Source organism: Phascolarctos cinereus, unplaced genomic scaffold (genome assembly GCF_003287225.1).
Source record: "Phascolarctos cinereus isolate Bilbo 61053 unplaced genomic scaffold, phaCin_HiC Scaffold_5;HRSCAF=322, whole genome shotgun sequence".
NCBI lineage: Eukaryota > Metazoa > Chordata > Mammalia > Diprotodontia > Phascolarctidae > Phascolarctos > Phascolarctos cinereus.
Window position 1 is genome coordinate 107,803,332 of NW_027555958.1, and position 21,058 is coordinate 107,824,389.

At 38.2% G+C, this 21,058-nt stretch overlaps 1 protein-coding gene across 5 annotated transcripts in view; it reads left to right on the plus strand.

Moving 5' to 3' along the window:
* The first annotated feature begins 509 nt into the window (after positions 1-509).
* The window catches only part of SHPRH (SNF2 histone linker PHD RING helicase), a 151,209-nt gene continuing 130,660 nt past the window's right edge, over positions 510-21,058 (plus strand). For 3 of the 5 annotated variants that reach the window (XR_013486922.1, XR_013486923.1, XR_013486924.1), the window contains exons 1-3: positions 513-710; positions 14,260-14,941; positions 18,112-18,241. Coding sequence is in view for 2 of the 5 variants with exons in the window: in XM_078155081.1 (XP_078011207.1) it covers positions 14,291-14,941; positions 18,112-18,241 (781 nt within the window). In the remaining 3 variants the exon portion in view is untranslated. Of the gene's footprint in view, positions 711-14,259; positions 14,942-18,111; positions 18,242-21,058 lie in introns of all 5 variants that reach the window. The other 2 variants (XM_078155081.1, XM_020986555.2) reach the window with 2 other exon arrangements.

Consider the following 21,058-nt stretch of genomic DNA (forward strand, 5'->3'; position numbering starts at 1 on the left):
TATTATTTCCAAAGACATTCTTTTAAATGGGGAAAGTTTATTTTTCCTTGCGCTTGCTAATCTCACAGAACTATTGTTGCAAAATGAACTCTTTATAAACTTTAAAGCATTATAGAAATTAGCATGGTTATTATCACTTCCCAAGTCATTCTTTTAAAAGACTAGATCAAGGGGAAACTTCCATCAAGATCTAACAAGTCATTGCTCTAAAAAACTAACGACTTGAACCAGAACAAGTTTTCCCAAATTTCTGCGCTTGTAATTTACACAACTAGCGTCAGTCCCTAAGAAGCCCCGCCCCCTCCGCTGCCTTCCCCATCCCATCCTCCCTTCTGCGACGAACATCATCTCGCGAGACTAGCGCTCTTTTCCCGCCCGCCCCTTTACCTCTGGCTGGCACTTGCGCAGAAGGCTGACGGGAAGCGGAGAGGGGGCGGGATGAAGGGAGGTAGGCGGTCCGAGTGATGGAAGGTGGAGCCGCCGCGGCTTCTCCCCGACGCGCGCGCTCTCCCCGACCTCCCGACCCCACGCGCCCCGCGGAAGTCCGTGGGGCGCGAGCCCAGCGGCCCCAACAAGTAACAACCCAGCCGGACGGGCTTAGAGATCCTCCCGGCCGCCAGCTCCTCCGCGCGGCCCCGGTGCTAGGAGCGGCCCAGGGCGGCTGGAGAGCCTGGGAGAAGAGAGCGGCGTAGCGCCGCCAGCACTTTTAGGTAGGTTACCTGGCGACGGCGGCCGGGGATCCAGGGGAAGGCGAGGCACCTCCTTCGGACCGAGGACGGTGGGGGCTGCTGGTGCCCGGAGCGGCCTCGAGGACGCGGAGTGAGGAGGGGCGGGGGAGGCCGGCGTCCTGCATCCCCGCAGCTGCCCCCAGCATCCATCACCCCACTCCTAAGCCTTATTACCCCTGGTGCCTTTTTTTACTTAGGGCTAAGTGGGGTTTGTGGGAGGAACTGCCTAAAGAGCTTTTCCGTTGGGGGAACGGGGAGGGGGAACTCGCCGAGAGAAGGCTTTTGTTTTGCTTTTGCTTTTTAAAGCACCCCGGAGGAGCACTGGGACTTTAAAAAGCCACATACAGCCTTTATAGGCGATTGCATTGTTGTCAAATAGCCTTGACATACATTGCGATCCCGCAGGGAACTGTGAGTCTCTACTATCTTGAGGACATACTGCTGCTTAGTCTGGGCTGGAGTTTGACAGCCAGATGGGCAATTATTCTGTGCTCTGTCTAGATAAAGAAGAGACTTGGACCCCGAACAATCTTTCTTATCTGAAAGCAGTTCTTGGTGTCCAATTAAACTCATCTGAACTTTCGGGAATATTGTGCTTATTATATGCTCCCTTGGAATTGATGGATTTATTGAAAAGGAAAAAATAATGGGGGGGTTCCCCCCAAACCCCTGCATTTATTTACCTGATGGTGTTATAGTTAAAGGATATACTGCTTTGTAATCCCACTACCGATGGCACTTGCTGTGTTCAACAAGATGGAAATACTGGATTTGGTTACTTTCTTTTTTTCTATAGGTATTGATTAACTTGACTTGTGACTTTCACTGGAGGTATTAAAAACACCAATATAGAATGGTGAAAGACTGGAAACCGTTCTTAATGTTATTCACTCATAATAATAACTTTTCTGTATCAGTATAGGTAACTTTGGTTACAGCCAGTGGAAGAGTAGAAATGGCCAAAGTGGAAATAAAGTAATTTAATATTGTTTTAAATCAATAGTTGTTTCAGAAAACTCATTAAAGATCAGATTTTTTACGTGTTACATTGAAATCTTAAGTTTTAGGTGCGAGATCACTTTCCTTGGTTAATTTACTGTAATACAAATAGCTGAAATATGGTGTTTGTCAAGCCTATCCCAAGAATTACAAACTACTAGTACTGTGCATTTAAACGTGATTTCTCTTCTTTTCCCCTTTCTGTTTTCTTTTATGGGAAAAAAATAATTAACAAACATTTTGTCTTAACGTAATGGCTTAAATTTATTTTAGACTAGCGTGATTTTTAAAGGTGCGATGTTTTTGAGTGTGTCTCCTTGTATGTTTTCCTACTTTATATTCTTTGAAGTAGAAATAAAATACACTGCTTACATTGGCACCTCTCATGCTTACACTGGCACCTCTCAAATGACAGTGAATATTGTTACCCTACCTCAGTGGAGATTAGACCACAGCTAGAAGTACTCTACAGTGCATAACAGTGAAACCTTCCATATAGTGCCTTTATCCCCCAGAAGAAACTCAAAGCTCTTTTCTCTCTTTAATTTTCCCAACATTTCAGAAAAGTAGAGCAAAATTAAGTATTCTTTAAAAAAAAAAAAGCTAATGTACAAACAGAGACACAGAAAGATTGAAATGATTGAATCAAGATTAAACAGGGTCAGAGCTGGGAAATCATTTTTAGCTCATTCAGTAGTTTTGTCTTTCCTGTGGGTGCAGTGTTAAGTTCAATCATAAAATTGATGTCAGGGCTGAAGATTTACATTATTTCAAAAGAAAATCTGATATTTCCTGATCTGAGACTTAGATTCAGACCTCACCATGGTTAGATCATTCTGAGTTTCCTTCCTAAAAGTACTTCAATGGCATATATGTATTGTATTCTTTTAAGAGTGACTATTTAAAATATAATTATTTGGGAAGCCATCATTTTTATATATTTTGAGGCACACTGGGGTGTTTTAAAAGTAGAATACATAATCATTTCTCTAATCTAAAACAGATAACTGCCAAGAAATTCTAGAGTCAAATTCAGAGCTCAGTGGTTATCAGTTTAATTTAGGTACTAATGTTCTACATTCTTTTCTATCCTTAATTGTTTTTTGACATCCTGTTTAAAATGAAAACCAATTCAAATCCTTTTGGAAGAGGGTAGTACCAAAATCTTAAATAAATAAAAAGATTCTGAACCAGTCATCAGGGTTTCAGAGGTAAACTTTATACTTTATTAAGGTTAAGTCTACACAAAAACACATTATCTTCCCTTTTAAATGAACTGCTCTGTTTATTTGGAACTGAGTTTTCTAGTACTCCTCAAAACTGGAGAAATGCAAAGTGTTAAGTTCAAGTTCTCACAATATGTATTTTCATCAGTTAATGAGATAATATAATATCTGCTGATCTGATAACCAACAAAGTAATCTGTACCAAGAGGGTTTTCTTGGCAGAAACACTGTAATAGTTTGCCATTTCTTTTTCCAGCTCATTTTACAGATGAGGCAAATAGGGTTAAGTGACTTGCCTGAGGTAACAGAGCTAGTAAATGTCTGAGGCCACATTTCAACTCAGGAAGATGAGTCTTCCTGACTTTAGGCCTGGCACTCTATCCCCTGAACCACCTAGCTGCCCCTTCTTTTAAGACATAGAGAGAATTTGGAGAATCTACAAAAATAGATAGGTAATTGATGTGTTTATTAGTTTATTACTTTCAAGTATTTCGGAGTCTTAAGCCCTTGGCAGGTGCTAGATTACAGTCATGTTCATAAGGAATTTGCTGTCATTGATCAGGGCCTAGCTACAAAAATAATTTTTTTGCTCTTAACCCCCACCCCAAATCAAAACTTTCCAGCACAGGTCTGATTAGAACTCTTAGAGCTTCTTCCTTCCTTCTTTCCCTCTATCCCTCCTAACTTCCCTTCCTCCTTCCCTTCTTCTCTCCCTCTTTGCTCTCCCTCTGTCCACATAGAGAATCATACCCTTACCAGGAGGTGCTCTGCCCAAAGGAAAATAAAGTTGTGTCATTGAAACCTCAAAAGATATCTTCGAGTTTATGGGCTAGATGTCTTTTTTAAGGACCATGCCTTAAACCCAAATCACTCTGGCTCGCATTGATTGGGCAACAATAGGTCCCAGCCCAAAACTCATTTGGTCATTGACTCTGGTGGCCCAAAGTGAACATAAATAGCAGTTGTTTCTGTTTTGGCCAGAAACACTGAGAATCTTCCCCTCCTGGACTGATTTGTTTTTTTGACTAGGTAAAAGAGGCTCTTCTTTGCCTCAGTTCTACCTAACCTTAAGGCTTTAGCTTAAAAGGACCAACGTCTCCCTCTGCATCCTGGGCTGTCTCCAGTCATCCTGATCGATATCTGGCCACTGGACCCAGATGGCTCTGGAGGAGAAAGTGAGGCTGGTGACTTTGCACAGCCCTCCCTCTCTCAAATCAAAGTCAATTGCAAGTCATATTATCATCTCCCTGATGTCATGGTCCTCTTCGAGCACAAAGGACAAACAACAACAACAATTTGACAAACAGTTCTACAGTCATTGCTTCAGGACCTCCAATGAGGAAGAACTCGTTGGCATTTGTGATAATTCATTCCACTTCTGGATAGTTCTAATTGTTAAAGTTTTTCTTTATGTTGAGCAGATATTTGCTTCTTTGCAAATTAGTTCTTGTTCTTATTTCTGCTTTTTTGGGTCAAACTGAACAAGTCTAATCCTTTTTCCACATGATAGTCATTCAAAAATTTGAAGATAGTTATTCCACCCCAACCCCTGTTAAGCCTAAAGATTCCCAATTCCTTCATCATAACAGAAAACAGTTAAGAGTAACTTTTAAAAAGTTGTTTGCAGCATTTATCATCAAACTTCTACTCAATGCACAGGAATTGTCAGCCATCCAAACCATACCTACAGCCTTAGTATAGACCATAGATCAAGCCTGCACAGCATTTGGTCTGCCTCCTTTTGGCCCACCCCAAGAAAAATGTTGAGGATGTAAAACTGTCCCTGCACAACATACCACCTGCAGGCCACTTTGGCAGGCTGCAAGTAGCCCGGACCTTATGTTATGCAGGCCTGCCATAGAATATTAATCCTTCTTTAGAGTTTGTATGAAAATATTACACCACAGAAGCTTTTCCAAATCTTTTTCATCCTTCCTCAAGCACTCCCTTATCCCACCCTCTCAGCAGAGAACCTAGTCTAATATTTCATTGAAAAGAAAATGAGACCACTTAAGGAGAGCTCCCTCTTCTTCACTCACTCAACTTAAATCACTGACGTCTTCCTCTGCTATCTCCTTCTCCACCTTGGTTCTGCACAAAATGGCCTTTATCCTTGCCAAGGCAAACCCCTTCACATTCACTCTTACTCCCATATCATCAAATCATCTCCAGCAGATTTCCTCCTCTGTGTTCCCACTCTCACTAATCTTCAGTTTCTCTCTGAGTACTGGCTGCTTCCCTGCTGCCTACAAAAATGCCTGTTGTTTTAAAAATTAAAAAAAAACCCTCACCTATCTAGCTTTCTTTCTATATCTCTCCTTCCTTTTGTAGGTAAACTCCTTGAGAAACCCTACAGTGCCTCTACTTCTCTTCTCATTCTCTTGTAGACCTTCTACAGCCTGGATTTCAACCTCATTATATACTCAGCTGTCAAAGTAATCTTCCTAAAGTGCAGGTCTGACCTAATCAGTTAACTCTAGTGGCTTCCTATTACTGCCCTCTCTTACTCTGATCAAATATCAAATCCTCTATGGCCTTTATAGCCCTTCATAACATGACCCTTTTCTACCTTTCTGGTTTTTTTACATTTTACTTTCCTCCACATAAAATGAGATATAGTTGACACTGTCCTCTTTACTTTCCCTTACACATATCTCTTGCCTTTTCACTTGTGGCCCCCCCATAACTGGAATGCTCTCTCCCTCACCTATATTTCCTGGCCTTTTCCTGATCTCAACCCCTCCCTTCTACTTCTGCTCCATTCCCTGAGATTACCTCCCCTTTACACTGTTTACATCTTAAATGTATCTAGTTGTTTGCTTGTTGTCCCCTCCATTAGAATGGTTCCTTGAAATCAATAACCATGTTTTTGTCTTCTTCTGTACCCTAGTGCCTAGCACAATACCTGGAACACAGTAAGCACTTAAGCTTATTAACTTACTGAATGAAGTTAAAATAAGGATACTGTTCACCTCTGCCTCTTCTGCCTAGTTCCCTTCAAGGATCCATTCAAGTACCACTTTCTACGTTGTTTTTCCTGAGAGCTCCTCCCAACAGGTAGTGCCTTTCCTCAAAAGAAACAGGAGGAAAAAAAACAGCTTAGTAAAACTAAGTAGCATGACCTCCATGGCTATCAATATTGAAAAATTCCATATTGATAATCCTTTCTGCAGTGAAGGAAAAGAGGCCATTTTTCCATTCTTCTCTCAGGGCAGTCATGGTTAAGTATAATTATGCAGTGTTCAGTTTCAGTTTTTGTTCATTGCATTTTGTTCATTCTTGTGATATTTTCCTTTACGTTATTGTCATTGTTTGAATTCTTCCTGTTTCAGCTTACTTTACATCAGTTAATAATAGCTTACATTGTGTCGTGTTTAAAATTTGCAAATTACATATATAAGATCATTTGATCCTGACAGCAATCATATGATTGGTATGTTGTGTGATTGGTAATACAGATAGGTGTTGTTATTATTAACTCCCATTTTACAGATGAGGGGACTGACACTGAGTTTAATAATTTACTTGCATTAGGTTACACAGCTGTCATAGCATTGTGATATTATAAATTTCAAGCTAGAAGGGGTATGAGAGGCCACTACTGCTTGTTAGAGCTGTGACCCAGGGAGGATTATGTTGGGGGAAAAGAAAGAAATCTAATAATATATACAGTGTTTTTTCCATTGTTTCTAAAATGATTGTGTAGGTGTAAGCTTTCTTATTGTCATTTTTATTAAAAGTCCCTACTATGCCTTTCTTAATGCTCCCCCGCCAAAAACCAAACCAAACCATAACAAAAACCACTAGCCTTTTTGGCTGCCATAGCACACTTTTAACTTACTAAAGTCTTTTAAAGACAGCCTATCTAGCTGCATTTCCCCCATCTTATACTTGTTGAATAGATTGTTAAAATCTAAGTATAAGATTTTACATTTACTCAATATACATATGTACATATATATATATATATATATATTTTTTTTTTTTACACACATCCTAATAGATTTGGTGCGGTGTTTTAGCCTGCCAAGGTTTTTTTCTTTTTTTTTTTTTTCACTCATTCACTGTATTGATAACCATCCTTCCTGGCTTTGAATCATTGGCAAATTTGCCAGAAATGTTATCTGAGCCTTGGACCTAAAATGTAGTATGTGTATAGGACAGTTTGTCTAGAATGTGAGGGCATAGAATTTTAAGCTACAGGTTCCTATCTTCCCTTTAAATTGTATCTTTCCATTTGAAATTGTACATATTACTCCCCTCCACATACCCTATTGTCTACCCATATTGGCCTGTTTGCAGTTTTTCATATGCTATGCTCCATCTCTTGGCTTCATGCCTTTGTGCTGATACCCTACTCTTTCCCGATAATGATCTTGCTGGTCACCTCTGCCTTTTAGAATCTCCTACTTCCTTTAAGCCTCAGATCAAATGCTTTAGGAGTCCATTCCCAATACCCCCAGCAGTCTTGTTCACTCTAAGGTTACTTTCTGTCTACTCTGAATGTGCTCTGTGTGTGTGTGTGTGTGTGTACACACATTTTCCTCCTGTTACTATGTAAGCTCCTTGAGTTCAGGGATTTTGTTTGTTTTTTCTTTTGATCCCCATTGTTTAGCACAGTGCCTAGCTATTAACAATAAAACATAAATCATAAATGATTGTTGACTGATTTTTTTTTTTGGCAACACCTAAATTTTAGAACAGCAGTCAGATCATTCCCAGCTTTCCTCTCCCCTGTCACAAACTCTAAGATTCAGTGCTCCCTTCTCCCATCTAATTTCTGTTACTTCCACTTTAGCAGCCAGTTTCTTCTTGGCAAAAACGAGGTCTAGATTAGCAATTCTCATTGATTCTACTATCTTTTAAAGGATGAAGTTATTTTAGAAAATTACTTAGAGAACACTCCCTGAGACATCCAATTCTTGTATAACTTCAGTAATCATGCCACCATACCAACCTATACTCTATTTCCTGAATTCATCATAATTTGGGAGGGGGGGAGGTAAGGAAATTGGGGTTAAGTGACTTGCCTGGGGTCACACTGTTGATAAGCGTCAGTGTCTGAAGTCGAATTTGAATTCATGCCCTCCTGACTCCAGGGCCAGTGTTTTATCATCATTTTCTTCATTCTGTCCATGTGGTCAGTACTATGATAATAGTATTGCTTCTTTTTCTTCCGCTATTGATTTTCACTTAGGTGTTCTCTGCTATAATTGGTCCTCCAGTTTTCAGTACATTAGTATATCTTTATAATATTCAGTACTATTTCATTCCTAGCCCCCTTTGCCTATCCTGTTCCTTTTAAATAAGGAAGTAATGGCTACCATCTCACCAAATCTTAATGCCATGAGGTCAAATTTGTCTCCTTGTATTAGTATCTCCAGTACTCCTTGTTTGTAATCCATACTTTATGGATTTGTATTTAAGCATCTGAAGCCATGCATTTTATCACTGACTCCTTGCTTAAATTTTGTCTCATATTCTTCTGAATTTCTACCTATTCTATGGTAGATACATGTAGTCAGTTTTCTCCCTCTCCCTTCCATGTCAGTTTAACGCTTTTGATTAATTTGCGAGCCGTTAGGCAAACATAGATACATATCCATATGAATCTCTCTCTCCCCCTATATATATGTGTGTACATATATATTACATACATAAACATATGTATGTATATATGTACATTAATGGTTTGTTAATAAACATTTGGATGTTAGCTATAAACAGAAGACAGAAGCTATTTCTATAAAAAGGGAAGTAAACAGTCACTCATAATGATGATACTTTTAGATCTTAAATATAACTATTTAATTAACAATAAGACAAAAGAAATAACATTACCACCTCTTATACTCACATATTAAAGAAAATTACAATCCATGTATAAACTTGGGTCACTCTCCCACCTCTGCACCTAATATCTTTGGGAGAAAGTGAATATACACTTACAAGAACCTACCAGTGAAGCACATGATGGAGGAAAACCAATATGCCTAGGATAACTACTAGGGACTGCTGGCTTTGGTTTCAGTGGTCCATTCAAGAACATCTGCACCCCTGTGAAGTCTCTTCTCTCCTAACAGCTTGTCTGCTAGTCCTAACTCTTCTCCTCTGGGCAATTCTTTTCTTCTAGTCTCAAACTGATGTAATCTTTACAAGCTCTTTCAGCTCATAGTTACCTTTAAATGAGTATTAGACAAGTCTTACTCTATTGACTTAGTTAAAACCATTTTCTTTAAGCCTGAGAATTGCAGAGCTCATCAGGCTGACTGTGGCACATAAAGACAAACCCAGCTATTTACTCACCAGGATGTTGTACTGCCGTCCAATCAGATGGAAGCAGACAGCTGACAGAAGAACAGTTCAATTGACTCTCAGATCAAGGCACACAAACCTAGCATCTGCACTGTCTAATTAAACCTCCTGCATAACTCTTTTCTCTTCCCTTCTTTGTCACAAACCAGAGTGGGTGAGCAAAAAACAACAGGTATTTACTTCTGAAAAGTTTCAGCTCTCCTAAGCTCTAGATGTCACAGAAAGGAAATAACTGGAAGTTAACTCTTTATTCAACCCATCAGGAACTAAGAGCATAAGCCTTCTTGTAAGTTGACTGTTCTCCATGTGGTGTCTTCAAACAGTTCCTACAAAACTATACTTGTTAATCTTCTGCTGAGTCTTCATATTCTGCCAGCTTCTAGAGTCTCTTCACACCAGCCTTAGTTTCCTTTACCCTCAGTGGCTTAAATCAAAGCCTTCTGGAACTGACTGATCTTTCACTTTTTTTCCTTTTAATTTATTATATTTTTAATTTATGGAATAAAACAAGCATTTCCATAACATAGTACATGAAAAAAAAAGATGTTTGCAGTAAATCTACTATGCACAACTTGTTATTCCTTTCAAATACACAAGAAAATTATCATGTTAATTTCTTTCCCCCCCCCTTTTTTCTTCCCTCCCTTCCCCACAGATGGCTATCATTAGATATAAATGGGGGGTGTGTGTAAACTTATTCTCTATATACTTCTGTTTATCAGTTCTTTCTCTGAATACAGATAGTATCTTCATATGCCCTTTATAGTTAATTTGGGTATTATTAATAATAGACAAAATAACTTATTCACTCAAAATCACTCTTAAAACAATATTGCTGTTAATGTATACAATGTTTTCTTGGTTCTGTTCATTTCTCTCTTCATTATTTGAAGAGCACTCTGGAGTTCTGCCCAAAGAGTTATTAAACTTATTCCTTTGACCCAGCAATACCACTACTTGGTCTATTTCCAGAGATGATTAGGGAAAAAGGAAAAGAACCTATATGTTCTAAAACTATTTGTAGCAGTTTACTTTGTGATGACAAAGAACTGGAAAATGCAGGGATGCCCATCCATTGGCCAAACAAGTTGTGGTATATGATTGTGATGGAATACTGTTGTCCTATAAGAAATGATGACTTCAATGATTTAAGAAAAAACATGGAAAAACTTGAATGAAATAATGAAGAGCAAAATGAACAAGAGCCTTTCATTTTTGAGGTAACAAACTCATTAAATTTCCCCTGTGAAATCAGTATTCCATATTAAACTATCATTTGGTCTTCAAAATTGTTATATCATGTCTCATTTTAAAAATTTTACCATAGTCTTAAAATAATTATATGTAAAAGATCCAAGGGACCACAATGTCCTGCAAATCTAGCTATTTTATCCGTTTTCAACATGGCCCAGCATCTCATTCTGAGTTCTTTTTGAAACTGTGCTTCTTCACAATCACAGTTTTCCAGTTTTTAATAAATGAAAGTTCTTTCTCTGCCCTTTAATACAAACTATTCATTTACAAATGAAACATCACCCTATATCATTTATAAGGTAACAAACCTTTATATTAATGCTGGAATTCATTATCGGCCCCGAATTGCCCAACTTCCATATAACAGCTGTGTTTCCTTACATACATATTTTAGCAGTTTTTAATTAAACCAGAGTTTTTTTCCTAGTTCAGGCATCAGATTATTTATGAAAAAGACACTATTTTACATCCTTTACCAATTGATTTAACTCTCTTTTTTAAAAAAAACTTCTTTTTCTTCCTCCTTCTGCACTAAACTGCTTCATAGGCTTGGGAGGAGGCAAGGAGGGAGAAGAATAGTACCTGAAACATAGATCTGGTCATATCACTCTGATATTTAAAAATATTCAGTGATTCCACATTACCTCCTAAATAAAATTCATATTCCTTTGCCCTTGCATTCAAAACTTTCCCCAATTATTCATCCTCTCTTTCCAGCCTTATATTATTCTCCTCTACATACGCTATTCTTCTACCAAAATGAACTACTCTGTTCCCTAAACATACCCTGAAATTTCCTTTTTCTTTGTGATGTTTATTTCCAAACCTGGCCACCCTCCCCATCTAACTTCCCACTGAAACTCAGACTCTGTTCCTGGGATTATGGGCTCTGATGAGTGAACTTTTGCCTGACTGACCTTTCTCAGAACCCCCTGATCAGGATGCCATAGAGTTTGCATCTACCTCTTCACCCCCAGTTTTTGTTGCCTTCTGTCTTTACACTGTAAGGGTAAGGGTACCCTTACACTCAAGGTAAGGGTACAATCTTGCTTGTTTGTATTTTTGTCTCCAGCACTTAGTGATGGTGGTTGTTGTTGTTTGTCCTTCATTTTCAAAGAGGGTGATATCTTGACTCCTGAGTGAATTGGATTTAAGTGAGGCAGAGTTGCACAAAGTCGTCAGCCTCACTTTGTCTTGCAGAGTCATTGAACTTCAGTGGCAAGACAAAAGTCAGGAGGACTGACTGTCTATTGCCCCAGGATGCAGTTGATGCCTAACCAAGCTCTCAGCACTCCACAGCTGTGCTTCAACTACCTTCATGGCGGTTGGAACAAATTGTTCTCTTCTGGACATTCTGCTGGGGGGTATTCTTCACATGCTTAGGGTAGGTACTCCACTAACTCACTAATGGGTTTTCAGTTGCCCTCAACCTGGTTTAGCCTGTCTGCTGAAATGACTTACTAGTGTGTAGACGCTGCACGTGTTACAGCTTCTACAGGTGAGAGTTGAATGCCAGGTGAACATCAAAGGTGGAGGAACGGCCCTGAAAAGGGCTTAGCAAGCCCTCAGGCCAGAGCTGCTAGTCTTGAACACCCATATACCCAGCACTTAGTACAGTACTTGGTATATAATAGGCACTTAATAATTGCTTTTTGATTTATTCATTAAATACTTTGTGCCTGTAAAATCTTCCCTCTTCCTAGACTGACTAAACCCAACCTTTAAAGCGCTATTCAGATGTCACCTTCTCTCTGTAGTCTTTCCCAAACTCTTTGTCAATTAACTTACCTTTTTTTTTCTTTGACTTCACCTTGTACTTTGTTCAGATTCTGCCTCTGATACACTTAACATTAACTGACCCCTGTAGTCTTCTAAGACACCTACCTATTCCTTGCTTTATACTCTGATTAAATCTGTGAATGTTTTATTCCCTGAGTTCATTGGATCATAGACTCAGAGCTGAAAGAGAATTTAGTTGTTATCTAATCCAGCCTTTTTATTATTCAGATGAGCAGGCAAAAAGTAAGAGGGGTTGCCCAGATAGTAACTGGCTGGGAATCTCATGTCTTCTAACTCCAACACCAGGGCTTTCTCCACTGTACCTACCATATTGCTTTGCTAGATTGTAACTTATCATAGGTGGGGAGATAAGTACTGTCTTAATTAGAAATTTGTATGTCGGGGCAGCTAGGTGGTACAGTGGATAGAGCACTGGCCCTGGATTCAGGAGGACCTGAGTTCAAATCCGTCCTCAGACATGTAACACTTACTAACTGTATGACCCAGGGCAAGTCGCTTAACCCCATTGCCTAGCCAAAAAAAAAAAAAGAAAAAATTTGTATGTCCCTAGTACCTAATACTATGCTTTGTATGCATAGGTGTTAAAAGGAAAATTCGTTGTTGCAGCTTTCATCTTGATTAATGAGGCAAAGCTCAGGAAAAAGAGAATTAGAAGAGTTTATTAAAAATATCACATTGATGGACTGATCACTGGAGATAAGCAAGGGTTTCAAGATGGAGCGAGCTTTTATTGATAACTTTCATAATGAGATAAAGACAGTTAGGATAGGTCCATGTCAGGCAAAGGGGATGAGCCATTGCATTTCAGCTCTTCCCCAGTTGCCTGTACATGATGTTTAACAGGTAGAAGATGATGCTGACAGGTAGGGATACATGCTGGATAGCAGGTTATATAAAAGCTGCAGACTGGGTGATGCCTCCCCCAACACTGATTGATAAGCAGGGCTGAGAACAATGGGTGACAAGTCAGAATAACTTTCAGTATAGGCACATATCTAGATACTAATCTAGATACCAAAGTTCAAAGGAAATTAGAATAACTTATAATGAGGTTCAACAAATAGCAATCATCCAGAGTATTCATGCATGGTCAGTCCACATGAGACAGTGATTAAGAGGATCTACAGATTGTGGAGATCAGGAATAAAGAAGCAAGGGACTTTACAGGTGGCTTCAGGCTGTCTCATGGGTATCACACAGCATACCTTTAAAATGTTTCATGGTTTGGGAAAGAAGTTGCCATATCTGTTAGTAAGAAGGTACAGGACCCTGAAGTACATAAGTACCAGGGACAAGATGGAAGGATTTTACAAAATGGAGTCATTTTGGTTGCTTTGATACCTACAGCGCTTAAGTGTTGGTTGACTTTTTTTTTAAAAAGTCTCGTTCCTTGCTAATCACTTCATTTCTTACCTAGTTATCCCTTCTAGCAAGAAGATAAGGTTTTCGACTTCAGTTTTTATAAATTTAATACTGGGTTAGGGGAAGATTTTGGTTGCCTTTTAAGACTGAAATGAAATATTTTGGGGATTGAAGTGTTTGTTGTTGTTTGCTTGTTTTTTTGTTTTTAAGTGATGGGAAAAGGAATGGCCCATTACCATAAACAAGCTTTTCACAAGTCTTTGAGAAAATTGGCTTCCTCAACAAGTTGTACTTATTTGGTAGGGATTTTATTATTTTAATCAAAATGATTTCACTAAATTTATATGTTAAAATACATTTAAATTCTAAAAAGTATTTACTATATTGGTTGTATTTTATATCTTTGCTAGTAGTACTTCTGACTTTCAAAAAAACCTCTTGCTTTGTTTGTTCCAACAGAGACTAGGTTATGAGCATGAAAGAGTTCTTGTTATATTTTTTATATGACAGCATACTCATGATCTAAATCTTTTGGTGGAATGAGACAGTTATTACCTGTTATATTTGTTTTTTAGGTTTTGTGTTGCTCACATAAGAACCTTCAGAATGAGCAGTCGACGGAAGCGTGCCCCTCCAGTCAGGGTGGATGAGGACAAGCAGCAACAACTCCGTTGGAATATGCACGAAGACCGAAAAAAGGACGTGATTATCCTTGATGATGATTATGATGATGATGATGAAGAACCTATCCCAGGCCCAAGTTCCTCATCTATTCCTTTAATTGTTATAGAAGATGATAGTCCAGAGGAGGAAGAAGAGCACAAGACCAAAAGAAGATGTTTGAAGTCAGTGACTTCATTAACAGATGAAGAGGAAACTGCCTGTATTTTGCCATCTTTATTTGTAAAATTAAATATTGTCATTTCCCCTTATCACCTAACTAATTCTTGGAAAGCATTTTTAGGTGAGCTAACTCTACAGCTTCTTTCTGAGGAGATTTTAATTGAAAGTTTTCATGAAAGAAAGTTTACTTTAATGACAGCAGATTCAAGTGATCAGTTGCAGATCTCTGTTCATCCAAAGTCTAAAGAGGTGGAAAACCAACAAGAAGGACTTGAAGAGCCTGACACTGTTTCCGAAAAGAGTGTTTTGGTGGAATCATCCTTCAGTAATGAAATGTTAGAAGATCTGAGGTGGCTGCAAAAGAAGAGAATAATAGAACTTTATCACAGACCTGAAGGGATTCAAACCATCAAGGTGCTCAATAATAATTTATCTTAACTTAGCAATAAGTTTTTATGGGTTAAAAAAAAAGTTCTGAAAACCTTGCATAAACTAAATTTCATAGAATATTATTTCTGGAAAGGACCTTAGAGATAATCTCTAGTCAAGACCCTGATTTAATGGGTGAATAAAGTGAGCACACAAGGTTAAGAGACTTAATTTCCTAAGGTCACACAGAGAAACAACAGGTCAATAAACATTTATTGAGTGGCTACTTTGTGCCAGGCACTGTACTAAGCTCTGGGGATACAAAAAGAAGCAAAAGACAGTCCCAGCTCACACTCTAATAGGGGAGAGAACAAGCAGACACATATGTACAAAGAATCTACATATAAGTAGGAACAAATTAAGAGGGGTTGTGAAAGACTTCCTGTACAGTAGATGAGATTTTGTTGTTGTGTTTGACTTTTGTTCTCAAAGAGGACCATGACATCAGGGAGTTGATGACATGACTTGCAATTGATTTTGATTTGAGTGAAGGAGGGCTGTGCAGGGTCACCAGCCTCACTTTCTCCTCCAGAGCCATCTGGGTCCAGTGGGCAGATATTCATCAGGGCGACGGGAGGTGGCCCAGCAGATGAGATTTTAGTTGGGACTTGAAGGAAACCATAGAAACCATAGGGGAGATGAGGAGTAGGAGTGTTCTGGGCAGAGAGGACAGTACAGAGAATGCAGAGTATTCAAGTTTAGAATCCAGTTTTCCTGATTTCTAATTCATTGTTCTTTCTACCTTATCAAACTGTCTATACAAGCATTTACTCTCTCGAAATCGAATATGTTTGGGGGTTTTTGGTTAGTGTTAAAGATTTATGGGCTATTTTGACTAAAGTTTCAAATTCTCTTTGGGCTTTCCAAAAGAAGAGTATCATAAAAATCCAAATAATTGTCACTAATCCTGGCCAGTGCAAAACTTTACCACAGTGATATCTTGTACTTCCTGTAGAGACAAATCAAAGTGAAAACTCACTGAGTTCTTAACAAGAAATGTGCACAAATATTAGGATGGATCCTATTGTTTTAAGGTAGAAAATACTAAAATGGTGTCCATCATCCATTAATCATTTTTTAGCCTCTGAAAGTACAGGAATTTATTCTTATAACAGGAGTTTGTCTTCTGTGGATTTGAGTTTTTAAAAACCTTTTTTTGTTATTTTTAAAAGTGACATTTTACTTATGGTTTATAACATTTATAAGTAAAATTTGTGGCTTGTAAACACAATGATCCCTTTGGTTCTTGGCTTTGTCATTCATTTTACTGAGTTTAATTTTCTCTGTGCCTAGTCTTCTTCATCTCTATTATAATAACTATACTAATTGCCTATTGTCATTATGTTATGGATCACATTTTAAAATAACATTTTGTAGTATACAAAGTACTTTGCCCACAGCAACCCTGGAAGATAGTTAGTGTACATATTTATTATCCCCATTTACAGCTGAGGACTTTGAGCCTGAAAGATTACTTAACTTGCCCAAGATTGTATGGCTGTTGAGTATTAGAGCAATACTTAAAACCTTAACTCCTATGTTCTATTGTGCAGCCTCTATAATTATTGTACCATATTTACAAAAGTATTTTCGCCTTCATATATTTCTCCATAAGTACTTTGAGAAGAAAGTTAAGAAGTTTTCCTTGCGTTTAATTACCATATCTCTTACCCCATTTTTTCTCATTTGGAAAAGTAACCCAAAGTGTTTGTCAAGCATTTTTTCTTTCCTGGTCAGACAGTTTTGATTTAAAGAAGCAACAGGCTGCTGCCCCTCTGGCTGGGATAGAGAAATAGAAGAATTAACCAGTACTTCTCTGTCTCCTTTTGCTGACATTTTTCATTTTTCTTTATGAGGCTTTCTGGTCTAATTAATGTGAGGGCGCAATTCTGGTTTAAGAAAACTAAAGTCAAACAGTCATTCCAAGTGAGCAGTCAGGATCACTAATCAAGGAAAGGTCATAAACACAGTAATGAGGTTCTGGGTTGAAACAGAGGCAGCAAGTGAGATCAGTTACGTTGAAAATAAAGAGAAGAACAGAAGAATTCTCTATTTCTGGTTGGGTAGATTACCAGTAAAAAAATAAAATGCCCAGATGCTTCCCTCTGTTTCTAATCCAGGCTAGGTATATCCCAGAATGGCACGTCAGCTGGCTTTCTTATAGGAATCTAACATCCATCTTTCTTTTCTTTCAGCCCCCATTGATGGGGATGAAAGCTTGTTGACATCCTGATGTACTAACATTCTGTATTAAATGTTGTTGTTCAGTTGTTTCACTCGTGTCCAACACTTTGTGACCCCATTTGGGGTTTTCTTGGCAAAGATACTGGAGTGATTTGCCATTTCTTTCTCTTCCTCATTTTACAGATGAGGAACTGAGGCAAACAGGCTTAAGTGATTTGCCCAAGCTTACACAACTAGTAAGTGTCTGAGGCCAGATTTGAACTCATGAAGATGAGTTTTCCTGACTCTAGACCCAGCACTTTATCCACTGTGCCACCTACCTGTCCTTCTGTAATAAATAATAATATTGAAATGGGAGCACAATAGCTGCCTTCCTTTTTTCTTTTAGACGAAAATTGCATAGGTCCCAAAATAAATACTTGAAAGAAAAGGAAATCCTAAATTTCCTCTTCATTTTTTTGTGTATTTCCCCTGGAGTTCTCAAAAACATAAAGTAGTAGTCTTGATTCAAAATTGAGGAATTGCTAAAAGAAAAAAGTTAGAAATGTTAGATTATAATTACTTTGTCACTGATTTCTGTGTAATTCTGGATGAGTCATCCTTCTTTAGTAAATGAATGTAACAGCTTTGTTGTTTTTGTTGTATTGAGAGCTTTAAAGATAATGAAAAGTTCCAAGGACCAGGATAGATATTTATATGTTTCCCTGTCACCTCTTGTTTCTCATTTTAGTGGGAAAATATCTGTGTATATATACATTGATATTTATGGTAAAGAGAATATTGCATATTAGTATATATAGAATAGATACTAAATCTAACATAATTATAAAAAAGCAGTGTTGAGATTTTCATTGAAAAATGATAAAGAACAATCATGTTCATTGAGCATGTTTTCCTCTTTTCCCATAATGCCTTTTTAAATATTGGTATATTCTGAACTTTTTATATTATTGGTGAATATGTTTCTCTAGGTTGCAATATATCTCTTGGAAGCTGGCTTAGCCAAGCCTGATTTTCTCAGTGATGGAAGTGGAAGAATGAAAAAGGCCAATCAGCTGATCCAGAAACTAATGGAAAAGTTTTACAACTTTATAATTCCAGGTAATTTCTATCTAAAAATCTATATTTGAACTATTACTACTTGCCAATATTTTAGTTTTGTGAGAACTATGTTAAGCAAAACTTTAATAATGGTAGTTTAATAACTACCTATATTGAATCACTTTAGGTAAAATTAATAATAGGAATTGAAATCACTTACATTACATTTGTTAGTAATGTTTGGTTACTAGAGTGTAACTTGGAAATAGAAAGAATGGTAGAGACTGATTTGGGACCTCTCATTTAAATCTAAGCTTTAGTTATAGAGCACAGGGGTAGTACATTTTTTTTTATGTTAAATAAAATCTACCTTTTGTCTTAATCAGTTAACGAGCATTTATTAGACATCTGCTATGAGTGAGGCATTATACTAGGTGCTGGAGGAACAAATAGAACAAATGAAATTACTCTCCAGGAGCTTGCATTCTAGAGGGGGAGACAACAGGTAGGTACGTACATACATATACATATGTACGCACACAAAACCCCCCAAACATGCATACATACATATACATGCACTTATATATGTATGTGTATATGTGTGTAGGTGGTTTCGCACACACAGACACACACTAAATCTCAAATAAATACAAGCTAGTTAGAGAGGGATGACACTATTAAGCAGTTGAGAGGGATTTGGTGTTAGGAAAAGTGTGTAAAAGTTGGTTCTTGGCCTGTGACTTGGGATTCTATGAGGCAAAGGTGAGGAAAGAGTGCATTCCACACAGCAGTGATGGTTGCACAAAGGCAGGGAGATGGGTGCTGGAGTACTATGTATGAGGAACAAGGAGAAGGCTGGTGTGGCTGGCCTGTGGTGATCAGAAATAAGAGTAATGTGTAAGCAAACTGGAGAGAGAAGTTGGGGCCAGATTGTGGAGGACTTTAAAAGCCAGAGGAGATTATATGTGATCCTTGAGGCAACAGGGAATCACTGGAGTTTATCTTAGAGGCAATAGAGAATTATTGATATAGAAGAGTGACACGGTCAAATCTATATTAAAAGAAAATCACTTTGACAGCTTTGTGGAAGATGGATGGGGGGAGGTGAGACATGAGGCAAAAAGACCAAATTGGAGACTGTTACACAGTAGTGTAATTAGCATTTTTGTAGCACATTAAAGTTTTCAAAAATTTTACTTATGTTAACTCATTTGATCCTCACAACATTACTGTTATCCCCACTTTATAGATTATCATCATCTCCATTTTAAAGATGATGAAACTGAGGCAGACAGAAGTTAAGTGACTTGGCCAGGGTCACATAACTAGTGAGTGTCTGAGGCAGAATTTGAAATAAGATCTTCCTGACTCCCAAGTCCTGCACCCTTTTGACTTCACCACCTGGCTGCTGAGAGGTGTTGATATCCTGAACTACAGCAGTGGCTCTCAGTAGAGAGAAGGGGTCTGATGTGAGGATTGTTATGGAAGTAGAAACAAGATCTGGCTACTGACTAGATTTGTGGGATGGAAAGTCATGAGTCAAGGATGATACTAACATTGGAAGCCGGGAAGACTGGAAGAATGGTGGTGCCTTTGACAGAAATAAAGAAGTTTAGTAGAGGTGTTGTGATATGGGGCTAAATATATAGATCTGTGAATCATCTGCATATTGATAATAATTAAAGCAGAAGAAGTTGAAGTGACTGAGTGAAGAGAGAAGGAAGAAGGCTTAGGATAGAGGCTTGGAAGACACTCAGTTCAGGATATTACTGATCCAGCAAAGGAAACAGAGAAGGAGCAGCTACACAGATAGGAGAGCTAAGAGAAAATAATGTCATGGAATTCAGAAAAGAGAGAGTATCTAGGAGGACAGGGTAGGCAATAGCATTATTTAAAGCAGAGAAGTTCAGAATAGTGGTGAAAAAGACTGTAAGATTTGTCGATTCAGATTATTAGTAACTTTTGAGAGAGCAAGTTTAGTTGAGTGATGAGGTCAGAATTCACATTGTAGAAGGTTAAAGAGTGAATGAGAGGAGAGAAAGTGGAGGTGATAAGTGATAGCTTTTTTAAGAGTTTGCCTAAGTGAGAAGAGATATGGGATGACAGCTTGAAGGGAGAATAGAGCCTAGTAAAGAACAGATTTGGGTATGTTTGAAGGCAGCAAGGAAAGAATCATTACATAGGGAGAGATTGAAGATATGAGAGAGAAGGGAGTTAATGGGCAAACTCCTGATGAAGATAGGAAGGGTTGAAATCAAGGTCATATACAGAGGAGTTGGCCTTGGTGAGAAGGGTGACCTCATTATCAGAGACAGGAGAACATGAGATGTCATCAAGAGGTCTTAAAATGAAGAGAATGAAAGAGGGTGCTCAGATGGCTTCATTTTCCCAGTCAAATTAAGATCCTGAGCTGAGAGGGGGGAAGGGAAGTTGTGGGAAGCTTGATGAGAGAAAAGGTTTGAAATTGATTCTGTGGGGAGTAAAGTAGGGAATTATTTAGAGAGGAATAAAAAAGAATGCCTTGCATCAGTGAGGGCCTACTTAAAGTTAGTTAACAAAAATTTGTAGTAGATCCAGTCAACACTGTTGTGTGACTTCTGCCATCTCTTTTAAGTAGCCCTTGTGTTGGAGTTGAGGAGGTAGTGGAAGGAATTTGAGAATAGAGGACAGTGTGGGTTGAATTGATTAACTATAATGTCATGATTGGGCTTTTAAAAAATTATTTATTTATTTATTTTTAGTTCTCAACATTCACTTTCATAAGATTTTGAGTTTTAAAATTTCTCTCCCTCCTTTTCCTCCCCCCTCCCCAAGATAGAGTGCAGTCTGATGTAGGCTGTACATAGACATTCCTATTAAACATATTTTCACATTAGT